The sequence below is a fragment of the Quercus lobata genome, chromosome 7 (assembly GCF_001633185.2).
Source record: "Quercus lobata isolate SW786 chromosome 7, ValleyOak3.0 Primary Assembly, whole genome shotgun sequence".
NCBI lineage: Eukaryota > Viridiplantae > Streptophyta > Magnoliopsida > Fagales > Fagaceae > Quercus > Quercus lobata.
Window position 1 is genome coordinate 4522304 of NC_044910.1, and position 22993 is coordinate 4545296.

General features: G+C 33.4%; 1 protein-coding gene and 1 long non-coding RNA gene across 5 annotated transcripts; one reads left to right on the forward strand and one right to left on the reverse strand.

Moving 5' to 3' along the window:
- Nucleotides 1-1592: 1592 nt before the first annotated feature.
- Nucleotides 1593-11699, forward strand: LOC115954273 (aminopeptidase M1-like). 4 transcript variants are annotated; one of them, XM_031072184.1, is made up of 19 exons: nt 1593-1848; nt 2778-2923; nt 3793-3895; nt 4034-4220; nt 4303-4396; nt 4569-4722; nt 4838-4942; nt 6272-6388; nt 6462-6575; nt 7370-7552; nt 7711-7993; nt 8090-8211; nt 8290-8381; nt 9395-9572; nt 9656-9770; nt 9854-9921; nt 10020-10094; nt 11102-11179; nt 11359-11699. In XM_031072184.1, exons 1-19 carry the CDS (start codon nt 1597-1599, stop codon nt 11557-11559), a joined length of 2667 nt encoding a protein of 888 aa, XP_030928044.1. In that variant the 5' UTR covers nt 1593-1596; the 3' UTR covers nt 11560-11699. The 4 variants fall into 4 exon arrangements, with proteins under 4 accessions (XP_030928044.1, XP_030928045.1, XP_030928046.1 ...); XM_031072185.1 differs by lacking the exon at nt 11102-11179; XM_031072186.1 differs by lacking the exon at nt 6462-6575.
- Nucleotides 11700-16349: 4650 nt separating this feature from the next.
- On the reverse strand, nt 16350-16862 carry LOC115954275. Its single transcript, XR_004083871.1, has 3 exons — nt 16787-16862; nt 16574-16645; nt 16350-16423 (listed from the first exon to the last, which is right to left on the reverse strand). It is a non-coding gene; the product is annotated as an uncharacterized LOC115954275 (long non-coding RNA).
- Nucleotides 16863-22993: the final 6131 nt, after the last annotated feature.

Here is a 22993-nt window from a genome sequence, read left to right on the forward strand (position 1 = left end):
GTATTAGCATTTCTCATTAAAAATTTCCTAATGCCCTAAGGGCACACGTTAACAAACTTGGGAAAAAAAGTACTTCTCATCTAATATTCACAATTAATACACTGGTGTACACATTTTGAAATGCGAAAATCCATGTTTAAAGATATGTTAAACGTGAAAATGTACATGAAACAAGAAAATGCATATTTTAAAAAATGGATGCGAGAGAATTAATACCATTTACACCAAAATCAAATTCAGAATTTTTGTACATTCAAAGAATCAAAATTTGTAGGCAAAATGCTGGTAATTTACTACTATGTTAGAGCAAATGAAAAATAAATAATAGTCAATAAGGGACGAGATCTTCTTTGGAATTCATGGACATCAAATAATTATCCCAATGAAAATACAAAATTTTTAAAGGACAAAAGTATATATTACATTGAGGCTTTGCATCTTCCCCTTTACTGCTTGTCATAGTTCTGCAGTGATAATCAAAATGTTTCAAACCAATTTCGTTGCCTTTTCCCGAAGTAAACTGATTCCTAGTCATTTCAATTGGTTGTTGCCTAGCGATGGTACAACCATAGTCCCAAAACTAAAAGGCAGTGACCAAAAGTAAAACACAAAACAAGCTATTAAGAAACGTTAAACAAATAAATCTTGCACAATCTTCTTTTTCAAGATGACATTGCGTAAGAATGATAACAGAGGAGGAGAAGAAATTGATACAGAGACAAGTATAAATCTTAAGGAAAGGGAGAGAAAGGAAGCAAAAGACAAAATAAATTCTTCAAGATGAAAATTGGATAAGAATGAGGAAAGGAAGAGAAAAGAATAGATTGCTTTCTTCTTTCCATATCAAGATTAAGCTTTAATCTCCTCCTCTTTCACTCAACTGCTCTTCTATTTAAGAAGCCTGGACTCTGAAATTGACAAATCTTTGACTCTGAAATTGATATTGATACAATAATATCAGAGTTTTTTTTTCTCCAACTGGGTATCTCTAAAATTTGCCAAATATGTCGTACATTAAGGGCATCGGCTGTGGATTGCTCCTCGCTCTGGCGAGTTATTTTTACATAAGAAGTAGGTGGCGTCCCGATTTGGTATGAAACTTTGAAATTAGTATTTCTTGTTATCAATTTAGCAGTATGAACAAACCTACTACTACGTACCACATAACTTCTTTAAGACTTAGGTTTCTAACGTATGAGTTCATTGTTCATAGATTATCTCGTAACCAATCCAAAAAAAATACCATATTATTGAAACATTTGTCATAGTTTCTCATTCTATATTCATTGTCATCATCATTTGATCATCTAGGATGATAACATTAATAAAGATGTGCACTTAATATATTACTAGTCGCTAACTTGTATAATGCGTGGAAAAAATTATTTATATATATAGTTATATTCTCTTATCATTAATGAAACAATAAATCTATTTTTAAATTCTCCACATGAAAAAATAAATAGAAATAGTTTATCATTTGTCAATCTATATAAATTCTCAGAACTCTAAATAGCCCAATGTCTACTCTTTCACTCGTTTCAACTTCAATTCTTAATTACTCTAATTTTTTTTTTTTTTTTTAAGCGAAAGAATATGAAAGTTATGGTTTCCATGGAGGAATTCAAAGGGCAACCTCGGCTTCCAAAATTCGCTGTCCCAAAACGCTATGACATAAAGCTGAAACCGAACCTCACCACGTGCAAGTTTGCTGGCTCCGTGGCTATTGAGCTCAAAATCGTGGCAGATACCAGTTTCATCGTCCTCAACGCCGCTGAACTATCCATTGGTACCACCTCCGTATCTTTCACTCACCCAGCTGCACACTCTTCTAATTCTAAGCAGCAGGTAATACCTTTCTTATCTATCAGCCTAACTTTACTTTTAAAGTTAGTTTAAACTAATGGTAAAAGGTTTTGTTGTAAGTGCTTTAACTTAACATCCTAAAATATCTTGTTTGTTGAATATGTTAGAATAGATGCAATAGAGAACACAAGAATACGTGGATTACGTAATTCAGTTTGCTTATGGGCTACATCTTTATAATATGAGAGTGTAGTACACATCATTTGTTATAATGAACTTAACATGGGTATAATAATAGGTTAAACTTTGAGACTAACCATATATTAACTATGGTTAATAGATTTTTAGTATATGTAGGAGACTTGACTTATAAAGTAGAATTATGTTTAAGCCTATTATATATATTAGGCTTATATATATTTGTAACATTGTTAATCTTTAGCTTGATTGATTTAGTTGTTTTCGTGGTTGTATGAGCTCTAGCTTATTCAAATAAATAGTCAACCTTTGTGATTATCTGAATGTGAGACTCATTGACTGAATTGGCATTTATCATGACAAACCAAATGCCATGTCTTTTAAAAATAAAGTGTTGAATGAATAAGGTTTTGGATTTTGGAAAAAATAACTATTTAGCCTTAATTTTTGAACTATGTAGCCCAATAGCCTGCTTTTCAAAAAATATAATAAAATTCGCCTATTTTAGAACTTGATATTGCTGATGTCGAGTTCTATACATATTTTGCTACTAAATTTTTTTTTGAAAATTTTGCATAGAAGTTCCACTCAAGATTATGCACAGTACTCAAGATTGGTAATGTCGAGTTCTAGGTAAAACTCGATATCAACAATATCAAATTCTAAAACAAGGGTATTTTCACTATTTTGCTACAAAATTTAAAAAGGGGTTTTGGCTACATAGTTCAAAAAATTAAGACTTAATAGCCATTTTTTCCTTTGGATTTGTGCAAGTGTTAAAGCCTTTAAAAGTTGATGTGGTTGAAGAGGACGAGATTTTGGTTTTGAACTTTGGTGACACTCTTCCCATTGGTCTCGGACTTCTCACTATCCACTTTCAAGGTTCCTTAAACGACAAAATGAAGGGCTTTTATATAAGGTAGGTAGTTTTGTTGCAAAAAGGTTTTTTTTTTTTCTTTTTGGGATAAAACAAGGGAATTTTTTTAAAGAAAAACCATAGACTCGCCTTTAGCCAGTCAAATCTATAGAACCAATTGTCACGTATTTTTATTGCAAAAAGTTTAGAGACACAATTTTTCATAATACATATATATATTTTTTCACTTTTGTTGACCTTAATCTAATATGGTTAGTGAATAATAAAAGTGATGTAAGTGGTAGATCCATACAAAAAGTAATGTTACTTCAATTACAACTTATCTCCTTAGTATACATGTTTCTATGCAAAAATCATGTTATTCCAATCACAACTTATTATCTCAGCAAATTGTCAATGGGGTTTAGTCAAAATGTGTTTGTGGCAGTGAAGATGTGCATGTGGATGTGATGACAAAAAATGGGTTCAGTTCTTGGGAATGAGAATCATTTTATAAAATTATGTTTTGCATTCCACTTGTATAAGACCAACTAGGATGTAAATTACTTAAAAATTTTAGGTGATTTTTTTCCCATTTAGGTAAGTGTTGAATTTAGTTTTTATCCATTTGATAAAAACAGTTAAAAAAATAAAAATTAATTAAAAAAAAGTTCTTTCAAATTCAAATATACTTAAAATGATTAAATTTTTATTTCCAAATGCTGTTTCAGATTATCAGGCAGGCCTTTGACCATAACAGTTAAAGGTTTAAGTTAATGTATATACTCTCTTTAATGGGATTGAACCTATGATTTCACCCTTCACCATTTACTTATGAATGGAGCTAATTATGAATGCCTTCTGTTTTCTGCTAAATGAGAATTTTATTAGTAATGTGTATATAATTTAATAAATGTTATTCTGCTTTCCAGTACATATGAGCACAATGATGAGAAGAAGAATATGGCAGTAACACAGTTTAAACCAGATGATGCTAGGCGATGCTTTCCTTGTTGGGATGAACCTGCTTGCAAGGTGTCACAATCTCTCTCTCTCGGTTAATTTAAGATCTTGTGACTAAATTATTTTTGGTTTGTAAGTAGATTTGCTTGTTTCTATTTCAAATGAACAAAAGCTTATTTGGCCCTTCTTTTTGGGCATCGAGTGTTGCAGGCTACGTTCAAAATCACATTGGATGTGCCATCAGAACTAGTAGCTCGTTCCAACATGCCAATTATTGAAGAAAAAGTGGTTGGGGATTTGAAGACAGTTTCATATCAAGAATCACCAATCATGTCTACATATTCGGTGGCAATTGTTGTTGGTTTGTTTGATTATGTGGAACATCTTACATCTGATGGTAAAACATTACAATATGTTCACTGTTTCTTGTGGTATTATGATCATTGTTCTTGATAGTGTAATCTTACATGACTTTACAGGAGTTAAAGTTCGAGTATACTGTCAGGTTGGTAAAGTAAATCCAGGGAAATTCGCATTGGATGTTGCTGTTAGGACACTTGAATTATACGAAGAGTAAGTTTTACTGTGAATCGCCACCAAACTACTGATTACAAGACACAACATAGAATTCTTTAGCTAAATAGTGGACACTGGATCATGGTTATTGGTGATCCCTTGAGTCGTTACATTTTTGTGCTTGTGTTGTATTATTTGAAATTCCAATTAACCATGATAATTTCTGCAGATACTTTGCAATGCCTTACTCTCTTCCCAAATTGGATATGGTTGCAATTCCTGATTTTGCTTTTGGTTCCATGGAGAATTATGGTTTGGTTACATACTGTGAAACAGCTTTGCTCTATGATGTTCAGCATTCCACAACTGCTGATAAGCAGAGGGTATTATGCATGTTGTGAATGTTGCTATTTTTGTTAGAATTTTGTTTGGCTAATATAGTATGAAGCTATTGTTTAAATAACACTGCACAAAATGTTTAATTATTATTTGTCTCAGGTTGTGATTGCTGTAGCCCACGAACTAGCACATCAGTGGTTTGGCAATCTTGTAACGATGGAATGGCGGACTCATTTGTGGCTGAATGAGGGGTTCGCAACATGGGTATTTATTGCATTGGGTTGAAAATGATCCAAACTGAGCTGCTGATTAAAATTTCCAGATTGGCTTTTATAATTATGTTTTGAAAATGAGCCAGGCTCAATTTTATCACCAAGCTAGATAATATGTTCATCCTTACATCATTTATTTTGTTCATTAAGCTAAAGCTTGTTCACACATCTTTTGATAGGATTATTTCCTTCTCATTAACTGTTTATATATTTCAAAATACATGCTTACATATACTTAGTTATGCTTTAGGTGATATCGATCAAGTTAATTTGGTAGGCTAATTTTCGTCATTTATGGCCCTATAAAATAAAGTTCATTAACCTTGTCTTCACACATAACTTTTTGCTATGAATTAGACTATTTATATGTCATTGTTTTGTTGTGAAAGTACATGCAAAATAATAAAATAGCAAGCTGCGCAATACACAAGATTTAACTTGGTTAGGCTAACTCCAAGCCTAACTTTGCAGGCAATCACAACAAAATTTACTATTAATAATAGGAATTACAATCACAAAAACTCTCAACAATAAACTAACCCAAAATCCCAATACACCCAAAGGTGCCTCACGCTAATCACTAGGCAAAGTTAGTCTATCCCTTGTACAAGACAAAGCTTTGCTCTAACTCTCACACACAATAAAGCTACTTTACCACTCCTTTTATAAGGGACAACACTCCTTACTACTTCTCTTTTCAATATGAGACTAACTCTTTTAATATAATTGGTGCACCTCCTTATTATTCTTCTAACCAATGTGGGATTCCAAAACCAATGAGGAATTCTTGCACCTTCTATCAGGCGCTGGACTCAACATGTTTATAACTTTCTTAAAGAAAGTTCATTTAAACTATATATATATATATATATATATGTAAAAGTCAAGCCTTAAGTTCCGCTAACTACTTAATACTATGTTTTAATTTGATTTTTTTATCAATCATGCCTCAAAAGGTTGGCTTGAGCCTAACTTCATTATCATTATTAATTCATTAATCCACATCTTTTTTTTCTTTTCTTTTTTTGTGTTAAAATGTTGACATTGTTAAAAGTGGACATTCTTGCATCAGTTGCAGATATGTATTTGAAATAGTAGATGTGAGCTAGTGTGAAAAAATATTTTTCCTTATTAAATTAAACTACATAATTTTTTTTTTGTTGGAACGTAGCCCAAGCTCTTTGTAAATGGTTTGTTTGTTTGTTTTTTTTTGTTTTTTTTTTTTTTTTTTTTCACAGCCTGCATGGATCATGTGTCTATATATTATTCCTTATTACACTGCTTGTTGTAAATTATATATCATTTATTTCAATATGTGCAGGTCAGTTATTTAGCAGCTGATCGCTTGTTCCCAGAATGGAAAGTGTGGACTCAGTTTCTTGATGACTATACAGAGGGTCTTGGGATGGATGGGCTTAGAGAGTCCCATCCCATTGAGGTACTATAATTGCTTTAAGAAATTAGTATTATTACTTTTTTGAGTATATCTCAATTTAAGCGTACTTTTTTAGGTGAAGATAAATCATGCTAGTGAGATTGATGAAATAATTGACTCAATAAGTTACATAAAAGGTGCATCTGTTATCCGGATGCTACAAAGCTATCTTGGTGCTGATTGCTTTCAGGTTGGTTGTTAGATTCTATACTGGTATATATTTCTTGTCCCAAGTAAAAATATTTCTAATTATTGAAGAAACTCTTTTCCCTCCACTCCCAAATTCACATGAAATTTAAGTCATGGAAACCCTTCATAAAGTAAGTCCTAGAAAAAGATAGAGCAATAGGAGTTTTCTTTTTGCGAGTTCGGAAGAGGTTAGAGAGGTTTTTTTTCAAAAAATACTTGGATAGGATGAAAGAGGTTTAGGAAGTAACCACTAACGTGATGAATACTATGTAACTAATATTTTGAAAATTGCTCATTTCTATTTATATATAGAAACAATGGTGATACTCATCTAGATAAGAAATGGTATTAGAAAGCATATTTACTTGATATCTGGTGACATAGCCTCAGCTTGATTATCTTCTAGATTCTTTCTTGGCTGCCATGTATTACTGGGTCGTTTGGATTGAGGGGAAGGGAGAAGAAGTAGAGTAGAGTTGGTCAAAAATTAGCCTAACTTCTGCCAAACTCTACTCTACTCCCCCTCCCTCCCCCCTCAATCCAAACAGACCAATGATTGCAATTAAGGTTCGTCCTTTTAAGGTCCATCTTTGTCAACCGATCATCTTTTGCAATATATGAGATAATTGCTCAAATCTATTCTTTGGATTAAGAAGCTCAATAAGCTTGCTCATTGTATGGCAGTTAATTATCTTTTTTCTTGCATCTATAAATTCTTTTTCCCCCTTGTTTTAAGTAACTGTTTTTTTGCTCCTCTTCTACCCTCCCCCCTCTCTAATTTGTGTATGCAATCAGAGGTCACTTGCTTCATATGTAAAAAATTTTGCTTGCTCGAATGCGAAGACAGAAGATTTATGGGATGCACTAGAGGAGGAATCCGGTGAGCCTGTGAACAAGCTAATGAATTCATGGACAAAGCAAAAGGGGTACCCAGTCGTCTCTGTCAAAGTCAAATATCAGAAATTGGAGTTTGAGCAGGTTTCTTATGTCTGGTCTCTTTCAACCAATTTTTTTTTTTCTGGAAATAATATTTCTTAACCCTGATGCATACCAATTTGTTTTATTTTGTTATGAGTTTCACATAATAATATTTTGAGGATTTACTGGGTTCATACAAATCAATGTAATAATGGCAGTCACGATTTTTGGCAAGTGGTTCCCATGGGGATGGGCAATGGATTGTTCCAATAACATTATGCTGTGGCTCATATGATGCGCGCAAGAATTTTCTACTTCAAACAAATTCTGAAACTCTTGATATGAAAGAGCTCATGAGCGGCGAAAGCAATTTAGCATCTGCTTGGGTAAAACTTAATGTCGATCAGACTGGTTTCTATAGGGTTGAATATGATGAGGACCTTGAAGCTAGACTCCGAAATGCAATAGAGAACAAATACTTATCTGCAACAGACAGATTAGGTAGTTTTGATATTTTTACTCATACCAGCTTTTATCTCATGATGATATGTGTTGATGGTTGAAAAGAGCACTTAACACAGCTCATTCGTCTAACAGGCATCCTGGATGATTCATTTGCCCTTTGTATGGCTCGCCAGAAGTCTTTCACTTCATTTTTAGAGTTGCTGAATGCTTATAAGGAGGAACTCGAATATACCGTGCTGTCTAATTTAATCAAAGTAATGCTCAACTCTTGCTTAGGACAAAGTATATTTCAGTTGTGCTCTTAGTCCTAATTCTGGTCCCTCTATTCACAGATAAGTTATAAAGTTGATAGAATTACAGCTGATGCAGCCCCTGGGTCATCGGTTGCCAGTTTTTTTATTGAACTTTTCCTGCATTCAGCAATGTAAGTTGTCATATATACAAATAATTGAAATTCCTATGGTGGTCTAAGTCATTCGGGTTGCTCTGTCTACTGTTTTTTTGATATAGTGATATCTTTGAAGCTTATATATTCAATTTGGTTGAGAAAACCCTAAGAGATGTTAACTATTAAGGTCCTAGAATGCATGACTATATATACATATTCACAGATTTATATAGCATGAGTATCTTTTCTTTATATACTGAATAATTATAATATTAAGAGGTGATTAATATGCTACAATAAATTATATTATATATATATTATCGTTTATAGCATATTAATCTCCCATGTATATGACATTTTCTGAATTTAGTCAATCTTTTTCTTTCTTATAAAGAGCTGCTAATAGCTAGTAAATAGCAGACATAGGTATTTTTTCAGTAAATCTTGGAGAAACGTTTAAATGTCTCAGAATGTAAACAGAGAGCTTTAAGGAAGAAGAAAAAGTCATTTAAGGATCGTTGTGGATAGACACAAAGTCTTATCTCAGGATCTAGGATGTGGATATTTCATACATAATGTGACTGGCAAATAGTATTTATTTCTTTTATGTAGAGATATTCAAAATATGCTTACTCAAGACAAAAAATTGTCATACATACTAATAATTATATTGAATAAACCTTATAGATCACGTCTGAAGTTGCATAATATGTATAAATATCTAAGGAAGCGAGTAGGATGTCAGAAAAAGTTTTAGGGGAAGGGGTCTTCAACTTGATGGCAGCAGACCAACAACGAGTTATATCAGACCTTAGATGCTATTGGAAACCAACGAGTTATATCACTAACCCAAATAATGAGCACTCGAAAACTTTGAGCAAAGTGAAGAGCCTTATAGCTTACTGGCATTGCTTGCTCTTCTATACGAGGAGTTGTGGCTATCGAAATACCAAAAAAAAAAAAAAAAAAAACACTTTGAGCAAGATTAGCTTCTTTTTTTATTTCATTCTTCCATTTATTTTTTCTTCAATGTTTGAATTTCTTTGCAGGAAGCTTGGTTGGGAGCCTAAGACAGGTGAGAGCCATCTAGATACAATGTTGAGAGGAAAGGTTTTGACTGCCCTTGCTGTGTTTGGACATGATCTGACACTTAAAGAAGCAAGAAGACGTTTTCTAGCATTCTTGGATGACAGAAGTACACCACTCCTCCATCCTGACATAAGAAAGGTTGGTAAAAAGAGCTTCAATCAATCTGTAGTGTTTCTCTATCTACAATACCTATCAACTTTTCTAATGGGCTCTGGTTGCAGGCAGTATATGTGGCTGTAATGCGAAGAGTCAGCACCTCAAACAGATTTGGTTATGAATCTCTTTTGAGAGTGTACAGAGAGACTAATTCGAGCCAGGAGAAAGCACGCATTCTAAGTAATAACACATCATTATTTAAATTTTGCAAAAAATTTGATCTCTCTAGTATGTTGGAGACATGTTTCTTTTTGTGCTTGTAGGTTCATTAACATCTTCTCCAGATCCCAACATAACTCTTGAAGCTCTCAACTTTTTGTTGTCTTCTGAGGTATATATAATTGTGGAGGTCAAGATTTTTTCATACATGTTGATATATAATGGTCTGATGGAGCTTGGGACGCTGGCTTTATTTCCCATTCAATCTAGGTTCGTACCCAAGATGCTGTTCTTGGACTTGCTGTTAGTAGGGAAGGAAGGGAAACAGCTTGGTCATGGCTGAAGGTAATACCCCAGTTGTAACGTAAAATGCAAAAATCACATTGCATTGAAGAATTTCAACCGTTCATGTGCATGCACTATATCCATGTTTTACATTGATCAAAATTGTCTAAGATTTTGCATGTGGATTTGAGGAAGAAAAAGGAATTTAAGCGTGTACAGAGTTCAGGGCACTTGCCTTCTTTCATGTAGAAAAAACATGCGTTGTGGTGCACCTGATAGACCTTAGACCTTTTCCCTTGACTCCAAGGAAGACAAAGTTCTTGGAAGAGCTGAAATTGAATCTTAAAGATCCCTATGCCTAAATAACTTGTAGGAGCTTTAGATTTTTTAATATTTCTCACATTTAATAAAACATCTATATCAGAATTTCTAGTTTTAACGCAAGTACAGTTTTAATTTATTTTGCTCAGAAATTACATGATACTAGTCTAGACTCAGAACAATTCTTTTTTTAGCTTAGGGTCCATTTGGATACCGTTTATTTTGTTAAAAATTGAAATTTGAAAACACTGTAGCAAAATAATTTTTAAATGTATGAATAGTGCAGTGAGACTGATTTTTAATGAAAGTTTTGTTGAAAAAAAAGGCTTGTGAGTCTTGTGAACAGTACATAGGACCCACTGAACATTGCAATTTCAATGGAAATTTTGCTGTCAAAGAGGTAGTGGGTCCCGTGCACACTGACAGATAACATCCTACATGATGGAGCGCTTCTCAATTAAAAAAAATTAAAAAAAATTAAAAGATAAAAAAGAAGAAGAAGAGGAAAACGCAAACGCACAACCGCTTGCCGCAATCCAAATGCATACTTAATGTTGCCGAAATCTTTATGCATAACATGAATGAACAATTCTTTTTCTAGCTTATTTTTCTAGTTTTGATTTACTTTGGCACTGATCCTCTATTATTCTATTCTTGTGTTCATCACGAATACATTAATCATTGATGCATACCTCTTTGTTATTTAATGCATTTTTTTTCTGCTTTTAAATGTGATTGAAATAAAGAATTACTGGGAGCATATTTCAAAAACCTGGGGTTCCGGATATCTAATAACTCACTTCATCAATTCAATTGTCTCACCGGTTTGTCTCTCCCTTCCTCCTCCTCTCTTTTGTTGTTACTTGTTAGTTCCACACATATCAGTATAGTCCTTTGTATCTCAATTAAAATTAAATAAATTTAAATTCAAATGCATTTAGTTAGTTTTTGTTACTGCTTATCTTTTTTTTCTTTTTCTTATTCTGCTCTATCTATCCCCTAGTTTGCTTCGTTTGAGAAGGCTGAAGAAATACAGGAGTTTTTTGCAAGCCGTACTAACTCCAAGATTGCTAGAACCTTGAAGCAGAGCATTGAAAGGGTTCACATCAATGCATATTGGGCTCAGAGTTTTAGGATTGAATTACAGAATCATCTTGCCTGGCCCTTTGAGCGAATTGAACAAACTTATTGTGTAATACTATGAAGAAACAATAAATTGATTAGTTAACAAAATGCTTAAAGGCACGAAACTTTGTTGTCATTAGACAATATTTGGCCCCCACAAAAAAGATGCTAGAAGGCTACTGCATATTTGTCTTATGATACAACTAAACCAAGAATCTTATAGAGATTGTCAAAAAGTATTCGTAAATGAATGTGGATCACTATTTATAGCCAAGAGGGTTATAGCCCTTCAAAATGCACTTTGAAGACACACTTTGGATGGTTTTAGCATTCATATGAATAGGAATCACTATTTATAGCTAAAGGGATTATAGCGCTTCAAAAGGCATCTTTAAAGAAGCACTTTGAATGATTTTAACGTTCAAAATACATACCAGCCATTTAAAGCACTTCAAAACTGTTATATGACTATTCCCAAACCTCAATTGATTGAAATTTACACTTCAATCCATCTAGTAGCTTAATGACTCGATCGATCAACCTACTATCAAGGCAGGTGTGATAAAATAGAAAGGTCAAGAAATCAACCTACACAGGTTTTGATCTAGAAATTGAGTCATAGATCAAGATGGCTCGATTCATCGATATAGCGGTTTGATTGATTGAGATAGGAATTGAGCCCTTAATTTGTCTCTTCAACTGTTTTATCTCAATTTTTAACCTTCTATATATTGCAACCTATATATATACATATATATATATATATATATATATAAAACAAACCCCCACTAGGTTGCAATATCCATACCCAATATGGATGACACTTTATCATAGACAAAGGAAATTGTCTTTCAACCTAAACTTCTCCCTTAGTGTAGTAATCTCAAAGTCCTAAGAACCAAAGAAAACTCACACATCAAAATGTCCCTAAACCAAGGGGAACGAAATATTTTAGTACTAGTTCATACCAGTGTACCGTTTCGAGATTACGACTATTTGTATATTCCTATATACTTATTGAAAAAAGTTAAGGCTTCAAATTGTTAATGACTTAAAATATAGGGTATCAAGTGAAAATTATTTTCTATATGTATTTCAGCTTTTTAAAATCCATTAGATAAAATAAAAAACTATACGGTAGAACATAAAATCTGCTATAGCACATTGGCAATTCTTATGGATTAAATACCCTCACATCTTAATTATATGTGACATTTGGCATCTAGTTTATGTCGGAATTTTAATCTAAGTTTGGATCATTTTGTAAATTTGAATGTGATTGAAAATTCTATATGACTTTTGTAAAATATTTTAGCTTGAACTGATGAAAGTGATTGCAATTTTACTGCAATATTACAAAAAGTCTAATAATATGATTATGCATGGTTAAGGAAAAATTATTTTATGAGACAATTTTATAAAACTCTCACAACATTTGTGAGTCTCATGTATTGTGAGAAAGATATCTCATAAACTGTCTCATAAAATACCTTCTCGTGACCAATAATCCTTGACTGTGATATAAATTCTCCCAATTTATGTAATATGCATATTTTGGACCGATTTATTTTATATATATTCCTTTTTTTAAAAAAGTTAAGGGTTTAATTTGTTAACAACTCAAAATATAAGGTATAAAGTGAAATTTATTTATTTGTATTTAAGTTTGTTTGAATCCATTACATAAAACAAAGAAACGACGCACAATTGAACATAAAATCCTTTGTAGCACGTTGGCAATTTTTATGGTTAAAGACTCCAGGTTCAACTCCTGGCAACAGAAAATTTTTATATATATTTTTTTCGATCTTGTGGTTGTGGGTGGCCCAATTAGGAAAAAACATTTATATTGCAAAAATAAATAAACTGCTAATCAAATCCACATTTTTTATTTTAATTTTTCGATCTTGTCGGTGGCCCAATTAGGAAAAACAAATTTATGTTACAAAAATAAATAAACTGCTATCAAATCACGCACACCAAAAATAGTCACTTTCGGTCAAAAAATTTTTTATGAAAGATACTTTTTCTTAAAAGATATCAGACAACATTTTTATTTTTATTTTTTAAAGATCATTTTCTTTCGTTATGCCATGAATACTATCGATACTATCAAATATCAACTAAGGATTGCAATTCATTTTATTTTTTATTTTTTAAAAAACATAAGGATTACAATCGATTCTCAAATTAATAAATAAACTAAGGATTACAATTGTTGTCTTTGCCTTGTAAGATGAAAGTAGATTGACACATTATTTCTTAGAATTTACTAGATTTTCTTTTTAATGAATGTTTTGATTGCATCGGGCAAAAGATTTTACAAAAAATTTAAGTAGATCTGTGATGTGAGGTTTTTAATATTTTGGTATTTAAACCAATCACAAGCCCAAAAGGAAGGTTTCAACCAATCACAAGTGAGTAACAACCCACAGATTCAAGTAGTACCTTTCTCCTCTTTTTTTTCTTTTTTCTTTTCTCTTTTTTTTCTTCTCTTCATCTTTCTATTCACAAACATGAAATCATTGATGCTTGTTTGATATTCAATTTGTCAAGAACTTTGTAATTCAATTAATTGATACTTGGTACCTTCTAATATTTTCAAGGAATACATCCAAGATTCAAATCTCTTCCCCCCAAATTTTAAATTTAATTTCTTTTTAAAAGCTCTAATATTTTTAGAAATCAAACTCAAAATGCATATTGTAGAGAACATGAACCAATAGCAACAATTAATTAGCAATTGGGGTATTATATATATATATATATATATATTAATAGGCAATGCTTAGAGAAAGTTCAATTAGAATTTGAAATTAAAATCTAATTGTGTGTCATGTACCTAAATTTATGTGAGGACCACACCATAATTATCTACTTAAGTTTATGCCATGTGTCGATTTGAATTTTTTAATATTTGTGCCAAGTGAGTCAATGAGAGTGAAATACTAAGAATCTAAGATTAATGAACTATAATAATTAAAAAAAAAATTACATATACTTAATAAAAATCACCACACAACAAAAATCACCACACGTTCTATCTTATTAAAAATTAGAAAAAAAAAAAAAGTGATCATAAGTAGTATTAAATTTATGTAAGAATTTTAATGTGACTAATTATGTTTACTTTTTTAAAAAATAATTTGACTAATTATTTAAATTTTATGATAAAAATTGTGTTAATTTTAAATGTATCTATATGTATGCATGTGTTACATGCTATTTTTTTTAATAATTTATATTTTTATAATAAAAATTATGTTTAATTTTAAATACGTCCATGCATTTGCATGAGTTACATGCTAGTAACTTTAATAAGAGGATTCGATTTCTAGGATTAGGGATTTTGTTAGGTTGTGAAATTGGGATTGGAATGGAGAGGAAGACAAAGAAGACAGTCTTTCTTGACGCTTTTTTTTTTTTTTTTTTTTTTTTTTTTAATATTTGGAAATGTGTACTTTAAATTTTAAATAGGCGGTAACGAGGTTATTATAGTAAATACCATATAAATTAAAAGCATAAAGGGAAAGTTTGTATACTTTTTTTTTTAATCTTAGTTTTGGGGTTTTTTTTTTTCCTTCAAATTTTTATTTTTTTTTATTTTTTTATTTTTTGCTTCAATATACTATTAGTTGCTAGAGCTTGATCCATGAACAAATTTAGGTCGACTACAACTGATACATTATCATTCCATTTGACTAAAATAAATCACTTTAAATTTCTTAAAAATAAAAATAATCATTTTAAGCTTTTAGAGACTGAAAAAAAAGATTATTTTAAGTTCGTTACGAACTAGACTAATTCATGAACTGAAGTTCAGAGACTAAAAATGTATTTTTAACATTTTTAAATATGATGTATACAACTCATTAATTAGTTGTAAAGTTTAGATTCGAAAATTCCATTAGTTTGTTTTTAGAATTCATATTTGAAAAATTCCCTCACATCTTAATTATATGTGACATTTGGCATCTAGTTTATGTGGGAATTTTAATCTAAGTTTTGACCATTTTGTAAATTTAAATGTGATTGAAAACTCTATATGAGTTTTTTGAAATTTTTTAGCTTGAACAAATGAAAGTGATTGCAATTTTACTGCAATATTACAAAAAGTCTAATAATATGATTATGCGTGGTTAAAGAAAAATTATTTTACGAGATGATTTTATAAGAAATGTCTCTCACAACATTTTTGAGTCACACGTATTGTGAGAGAGATATCTCATAAATTACCTTCTCATGGCCAATGATCCTTGACTATGATATAAATTCTCCCAATTTATGTAATATGCATATTTTGGGCCGATTTATTTTATAAAAATATATCCTTATTAAAAAATTTTAAGGATTTAATTTGTTAACAACTTAAAATATAAGGTATAAAGTGAAATTTATTTATTTGTATTTAAGCTTGTTTGAATCCATTACATAAATAAAAACTAATGCACTATAGAACATAAAATCCATTGTAGCACATTGGCAATTCTTATGGATTAAAATTCATGTTCAACTCCTGGCAGTGGAAAAGTTTTATATTTATATTTATTTTTTGATCTTGTGGATTATTTTTATTTATTTTTCGATCTTGTGGGGGGCCCTATTATGAATATTTTTATTTTTATTTAGGGAAAATTACAGTAAACCTATCTGTGGTTTAACCCGTTTACACTTTGCCTACCCGTAATTTAAAACTTAACACTTTGTTCACTTGAGATTACCTCTGTTAGGGCTCCATTACCCACCTCCATTAAAAATATGCGTAAGTATGTAATTTTGTTCTTTTATTATGTTTCTCCCCTCTCAAAACAAAAAATTATACTAAAAAACAAGAGAAAGAAAATCTAAAAGTTAGGGTTTTCACTCTCCAACAACAAGGACCTCTCTGCACATGCCTTCAGCTTGGCAGCAATTTTTTTCTCTGTGTTGCATTCCTCCTTGAACTGAGAAGAATATATAGGAAAATAAATTAATTTAGAGTGAGGCCCCTCAGCCTAATATTTGACAGAGAAATCCCCTCCAAAGACTAATTATGAGTTATGAAGAAAAAATATATAACAAATTCATTTATCCACTAAAACTACTATTCTCACCTCATAGCACTGCTGCTGATATTCATTGAGAAAAGTTGAGGCAATAAAAGTCCAATACGATCCAAATTTATCCTGAATCAAGAATAAAAATTAAAGAAAAAAGACAATCAGCAGAAACGATGCACAGTAAAACTCTTACAACAAAGAAATAGAAGTCATAGGTTGATTACAAAAAGTCAGCAGATTACAGCCGACAAAAAAATATTCAATAACCTGTAACAATTCTTGCCGAATATATGGGCGACTCAATCGATCAAAGCCCATATTCCCTCTCTTTCAAGTTCTTCCTACAAAAGAAGCATTAAATTGTGTAAATTCACCAAAATAACATTAAAAACTATTGCTTCCCTTAACACAGACCATGCTCTACATTCATTTATTCTCCAAGTAAAAAAGCTGTTTTTGATTATGCAAGCATAATTTTACCTGATTAAGAGGGATCGATAGTCCAAAATTTTCCAACTAGACCTGTCATAGAATGCTGCAGAAACTCCCAGATTCGGAAGAAACCCAATATGTGATCAATTCGGTAAGCTGTAAAGTATTTTGCCATCTGTCATTGAAACAAAGAAAAATAACCTTTGGCTTATTCAAGAAAATCAGTGAAAGATACATAGCACCAAGACCAAGGCACACTGAGGGTAGGATCAAAATCTACTTAAAGAACAAAATCTGGGTTAAATGAGCTCGCCACCAAGCATAGTTATCTTTTGATCTTCTTCAGAGAGCAAAAACCCTAACTTTTAGATCTTTATTCTCTTGTTTTTTGTTATAAATTTTTTTTTTTTGGGAGAGAGACATAAAAAAAAGAACAAAATTACATACTTACCTTTATTTTAATAGAGGTGAGTAACAGAGTTCTAAATGAAGTAATCTCAAGTTGACAAAGTGTTAAGTTTTAAATCACAAGTAAGTAAAGTATAAATAAACTAAACCACAAATGAGTTTACTGTAATTTTCCCTTTTATTTATTTATTGTTTTGATCTCGATGGGTGGCCCATATATTTATATTTATATTTATTATTTGATCTTGTGGTTTATTTTAATTTATTTTTTGGTCTTGTGGGTGGCCCAATTAGGATTTTTTTTTTTTTTTTTTTTTTTTGATCTTAGTGGGTGGCCAAATTAGCATTTTTTTTTTTTTTTTCAATCTTGTGGGTGGCCCAATTAGGAAAAACAAATTTATGTTGCAAAAATAAATAAACTGCTAATCAAATCACACACGCCCAAAATAGTCACTTTCAGATTTATTAAAGATTTCAATCAATTTTTTTTTAATAAAAGATCATCTTTCTTTCGTTATTTCGTGAAGACTAAGAATACAATCAAGAATCAACTAAGGATTACAATTCCTATAATAATAATAATAATTATTATTATTATTATAATAAGGATTACAATCGATTCTCAAATAAATAAATAAACTAAGGATTACAATTGTTGTATTTGCCTTGTAAGATGAAAGTAAATTTACCCAAATTGTTTCTCAGAATTTACTAGATTTTCTTTTTAATGAATGTTCGGACTGCATCAAGCAATAGATTTTACAAAAAATTAATTTAAGTAGATTTGTGATGTGAGGTTTTTAATATTTTGGTATTTAAACCAATCACAAGCCCAAAAGGAAGGTTTCAACCAATCACAAGCGAGTAACAAAGCACATATTCAAGTAGTACCATTCTCCGTTTTTTTTCTTTTTTTTCTCTTCACCTTTCTATTCCCAAACATGAAACCATTGGTCCATTGATGCTTGTTTGATATTTAATTTGTCAAGAACTTTGTAATTCAATTGGTTGATACTTGATACTTTCTAATATTTTCAAGGAATACATACAAGATTCAAATCTCTTTCCCCCCAAATTTTAATTTAATTTTTTTTGAAAGCACTAATTTTTTCAGATATCAAAGTCAAAAAGCATATTGTAGAGAACATGAACCAATAACAACAATTAATGAGCAGTACATGTTGTCCATAGTTGCATGCAATTGTTACTCGAATTGCAATATGTTGGGGGCGTTTTTTGTTGCCCACATGATGGCCCGTCATAACCGAGACTTGATTTTAGGCTTGGAATATGGCCCAAAGGCTATCGGTGAAGTGTGAAAGTCTCATTTTGCTCAAGGTCTAGATTGCATTCAACAAAGATTATAATAAAGCCCAAAAATACCTCCTGCAACGATAAGTTAGCACAAAGGATGACCCACCACAACAAGTGCTTAAATAATAGTCTAGCGGTAAGTAAGAGAAATGTCCAACGGTAGATGCTTGAAAAATTAATAAATGTATTTGCCTAGTAAAAATTATGCATTTCCTCCATAGTCGATTAATATAAAAGTGGGCCCGTTATAACAAGTACACAAGAGAAAAAATGATCCAACAATAAATATGACAGACTTCTAATGGTAGACATCTGACAGGTTAATAAGTGTGTTTACATGATAAAAATCATATGTTTACCTTATTATTATTAAGTTAACATCAGGGAAAACTTTCATAACATCCAAAACATTATGCATTTCATCATAATAACAATAAACAAGGATTAAAGGCTTCATAATTACAAGTAAAAGAGGAAAACATAGGATGGAATAAAGGGAGAGAGAGATTTCAGCCCAGAGCAGCAAATGTTGAGCTAAAATTCTTGGGAAATATATATGTGGGGCATGAATAGGGTATTGTGGGGCCCAATAATTTGTGGCCTTGGCAAGGCCCGAGCCGAGGAAGGGTATAGCCGAGGATGGGTAATAAAAGTCCAAATAGTCTTGAGACACAACCGAGGATGATTCTGTCCTTGGCATATCCGAGGTCCCCCTGGAAGAAAGGGCAAAAACGGTATAGGAACAGTTTGGAAAAAAATCTAAAATATCTACGTCAATAGAGAAGGAGACGCTGGATAGTATAACGACCAAGGACAAAGGGAAAGCTGCCATTACTGCCATTCAATACTCTGCACCTGACAGAGCCATGCTCTTCAGCTTTTATAACCACCCCAACCACTCTAGGTATGGGCTGACAGGACAGGTCTTAAGTCCTAGGAAAGTGAGCTCATACGTGGACGCTAGTGAGAGGATAAATGCCCGTATAAAAGGATAAAAGCGGCAGTGTGAGAGGGTGGGGGGACAACCCGTCCTCCCAGCCATGGTGTCCTAGAAACAAGGAGAGTAAGAAGAGTATAGAGCTCTCCAGACTCCTCGGACGAGATTCACTGACCGGAACTAACCCAAACTACCGTCCGGTGAGCAAGACCTTACCTTTCAAACCCACGCTCTATAAGTGATATTGCTTGGGCCTTTTTACGTGCAAACCCAACATTATTATGGGTCGTTACAAATTGTGTCCTTACAATTGGCGCCGTCTGTGGGGAGGCTTGTGTGTTGGCACAGGCGGTAGGTTGAGACAGCCTCCTTGTCATTTCTAACAGCCGGTTGTAGTGTTCTAGTGTAAAGTTCCACTAGGGGCTACGTTCCTTTACTAGGGGCTGCGCTTCATAGCGTCAACAGCACGGATGGTTCTAGGGGCTTGGCCGAGAAGGTAATTCCCCTAAACCAAGGTCCCACGCCATAGCCGAGGGGTTAACTCCCCCAACTACTTAAAAAATCAAGTTTTGGACAGAACCAAGGTATTGCATGGTCCTCGGACTCAAACCTATGGGGAAACCAACTACTTAAAAAATCAAGTTTTGGACAGAACCAAGGTATTGCATGGTCCTCGGACTCAAACTTATGGGGAAACCAACTACTTAAAAAATCAAGTTTTGGACAAAACCAAGATATTGCATGGTCCTCGGACTCAAACCTATGGGGAAACCAACTACTTAAAAAATCAAGTTTTGGACAGAACGAAGGTATTGCATGGTCCTCGGACTCAAACCTATGGGGAAACCAACTATTTACAAAATCAAGTTTTGAACAGAACCAAGGTATTGTATGGTCCTCGGACTCAAACCTATGAAAAAGTTAGCTACTTAAGAAGAATTCTAAGTCGCTCAGTCCTCGGACCAAATACCAGAAAAGGCTAAGGCTATGAAGGTCATTAGGCAGATGGCGAAACGCCTTGTTTCTCAACGACCTACAGGGGCTGTTCATTTTGGGTTATATATCCTTGGATGATTACTTCCTACACGGTATCGAGCATTCGGCCATCATCTCGTTCAAGTTTGGGGTATACAACCCATTTTCAGGTCAGTCTTATTGTACACGATAGCTCCAATAAGTTCATAATAACATCTTTTTTCTTGATAAGGGATTTCGGCCCTAAGTATTGTTTTCTCAGGTCGGCATTATTATGCCAGACAGCTCTAATAAGCTCATCATAATATCTTTTTCTTTTTTCTTAGTAAGGGTTTCTGCCCTAAGTATTATTTGTTCAAATCAGCATTATTATGCCGGATAGTTTCAATAAGCATAGAGCAAGGTCTTTTTATTAACTGGGATTTCGACCCTAAGCATCGTTTGGAATGTAAAAATAAAAAAAAGAAGTCATATGGTAGTACGTCTATTCATGGCATAACCATTTCAAAAAGAAGAGGTAGAATATACGAAATAAAGCAATGATGACTTTTATTAATACAAAGAAGTATTATAGCGTACAATGAAGGGCTTAAATAAGCCTATATAGAAAACGAATTACAAAAACAATAAATAAATAAAAAATAAATAAATAAATAAAAAAACAAAAAACAAAAAACAACAAGACAAACAAACAGCCTGAAGTCTTTTTAACCTCTGCTTCGAAGTCTTTCCAAATTCTGCCCCAGTAGCACCCATATTGAGAGGAAGACTTCCCTTGGTGGAAGAGGAGAAGAAGAGGAAGAAGGAAAAGCACCAGGATGGATCTGGTGATGGGAAAGAAGAAGAAGGGGAGGCAAAAGGAGGCACCAGTGAAGGAAGAAAGGAAGAAGCAGGGATACTTTGTCCCTACGTCAGTCTTGACTCCTAACACGCTGGTGCCATGTTAGCTATGCTCATAAGAGAGCGGCTGGTACTGATAATGGGTGACCCCAGCTCGTCGCACCAAAAGTTTGACGCAATGAGCCCCTGCTTCGGATTTTGGCTAAGGGAGGATGAGAGGTATCTTGAGTCTCTGTCATCCCTGTCCTGACCGAGCCATCTTAAGTTTCGGAGGGACAGAACGCTTCTGAGAAGGATGTAATCTTTTCATCCCCACTTCTACTTCAAATGTGTCACACTATAAGCTGTGGCTATGCTGATAAGGAAGGCTTAGAGCACAGCTTAAGGGTTGAGGCTTTAGGAAGGTTAAAGAGTCTTTACGCGAAGGGAATACCCTCTCGTTTGACTTCTTATATGGAAGGTGAATTCAATGGCATTTAATCTGTACATATCTCCAAGAAGATCTGTAAGTAAGGTAGCGTCTGTTCAACTCCCCAATGTCATCTGTAACTGTCAGATTTGATTGGCCTCATAAAGGAAATTTATTAAAGACGCGCCTCGTACATTGAAACGACAGGAGCGCATCGTGTGTAAATCTAGAAGAATGTCTCGTAACCCGGCACATTTCCTAAGCAGATGAAGAGACGCCAACATTAATGAAGGGCAGAGCTAAATGAACTGTAATAAAGGCTTGGCATCATCAAAACCCTCCTCTCCGACCAAGAGGTCGGATAGCAGGATTTTGAGGGGCTATTGTGGGGCCCAATAATTTGTGGCCCTAGCCCATTTTTACATTGGGGCCCAAGGCCCGAGCCGAGGAAGGGTATAGCTGAGGATGGGTAATAAAAGTCCAAATAGTCCTGAGACACAGCCGAGGATGATTCTGTTCTTGGCATATCCAAGGTCCCCCTGGAAGAAAGGGCAAAAATGGTATAGGAACAGTTTGGAAAAAAATCTAAAATATCTATGTCAATAGAGAAGGAGACGCTGGATAGTATAACGACCAAGGACAAAGGGAAAGCTGTCATTACTGCCATTCAATACTCTGCACCTGACAGAGCCATGCTCTTCAGCTTTTACAACCACCCCCAAGCACTCTAGGTATGGGCTGACAGGACAGGTCTTGAGTCCTAGGAAAGTGAGCTCATACGTGGACGCTGGTGAGAGGATAAATGCCCGTATAAAAGGATAAGAGCGGCAGTGTGAGAGGGTGGGGGGACAACCCGTCCTCCCAGCCATGGTGTCCTAGAAACAAGGAGAGTAAGAAGAGCATAGAGCTCCCCAGACTCCTCGGACGAGATTCACTGACCGGAACTAATCCAAACTACCGTCCGGTGAGCAAGACCTTACCTTTCAAACCCACGCTCTATAAGTGATATTGTTTGGGCCTTTTTACATGCGAACCCAACATTATTATGGGTCGTTACAAATTGTGTCCTTACAGGTATAATAGGCCATTTTGAGTGAGTGGGTATGTAAGCTTGTGATGGTATGATAGAGTTAATGATGAAACCAAGTCTTTAATGGGT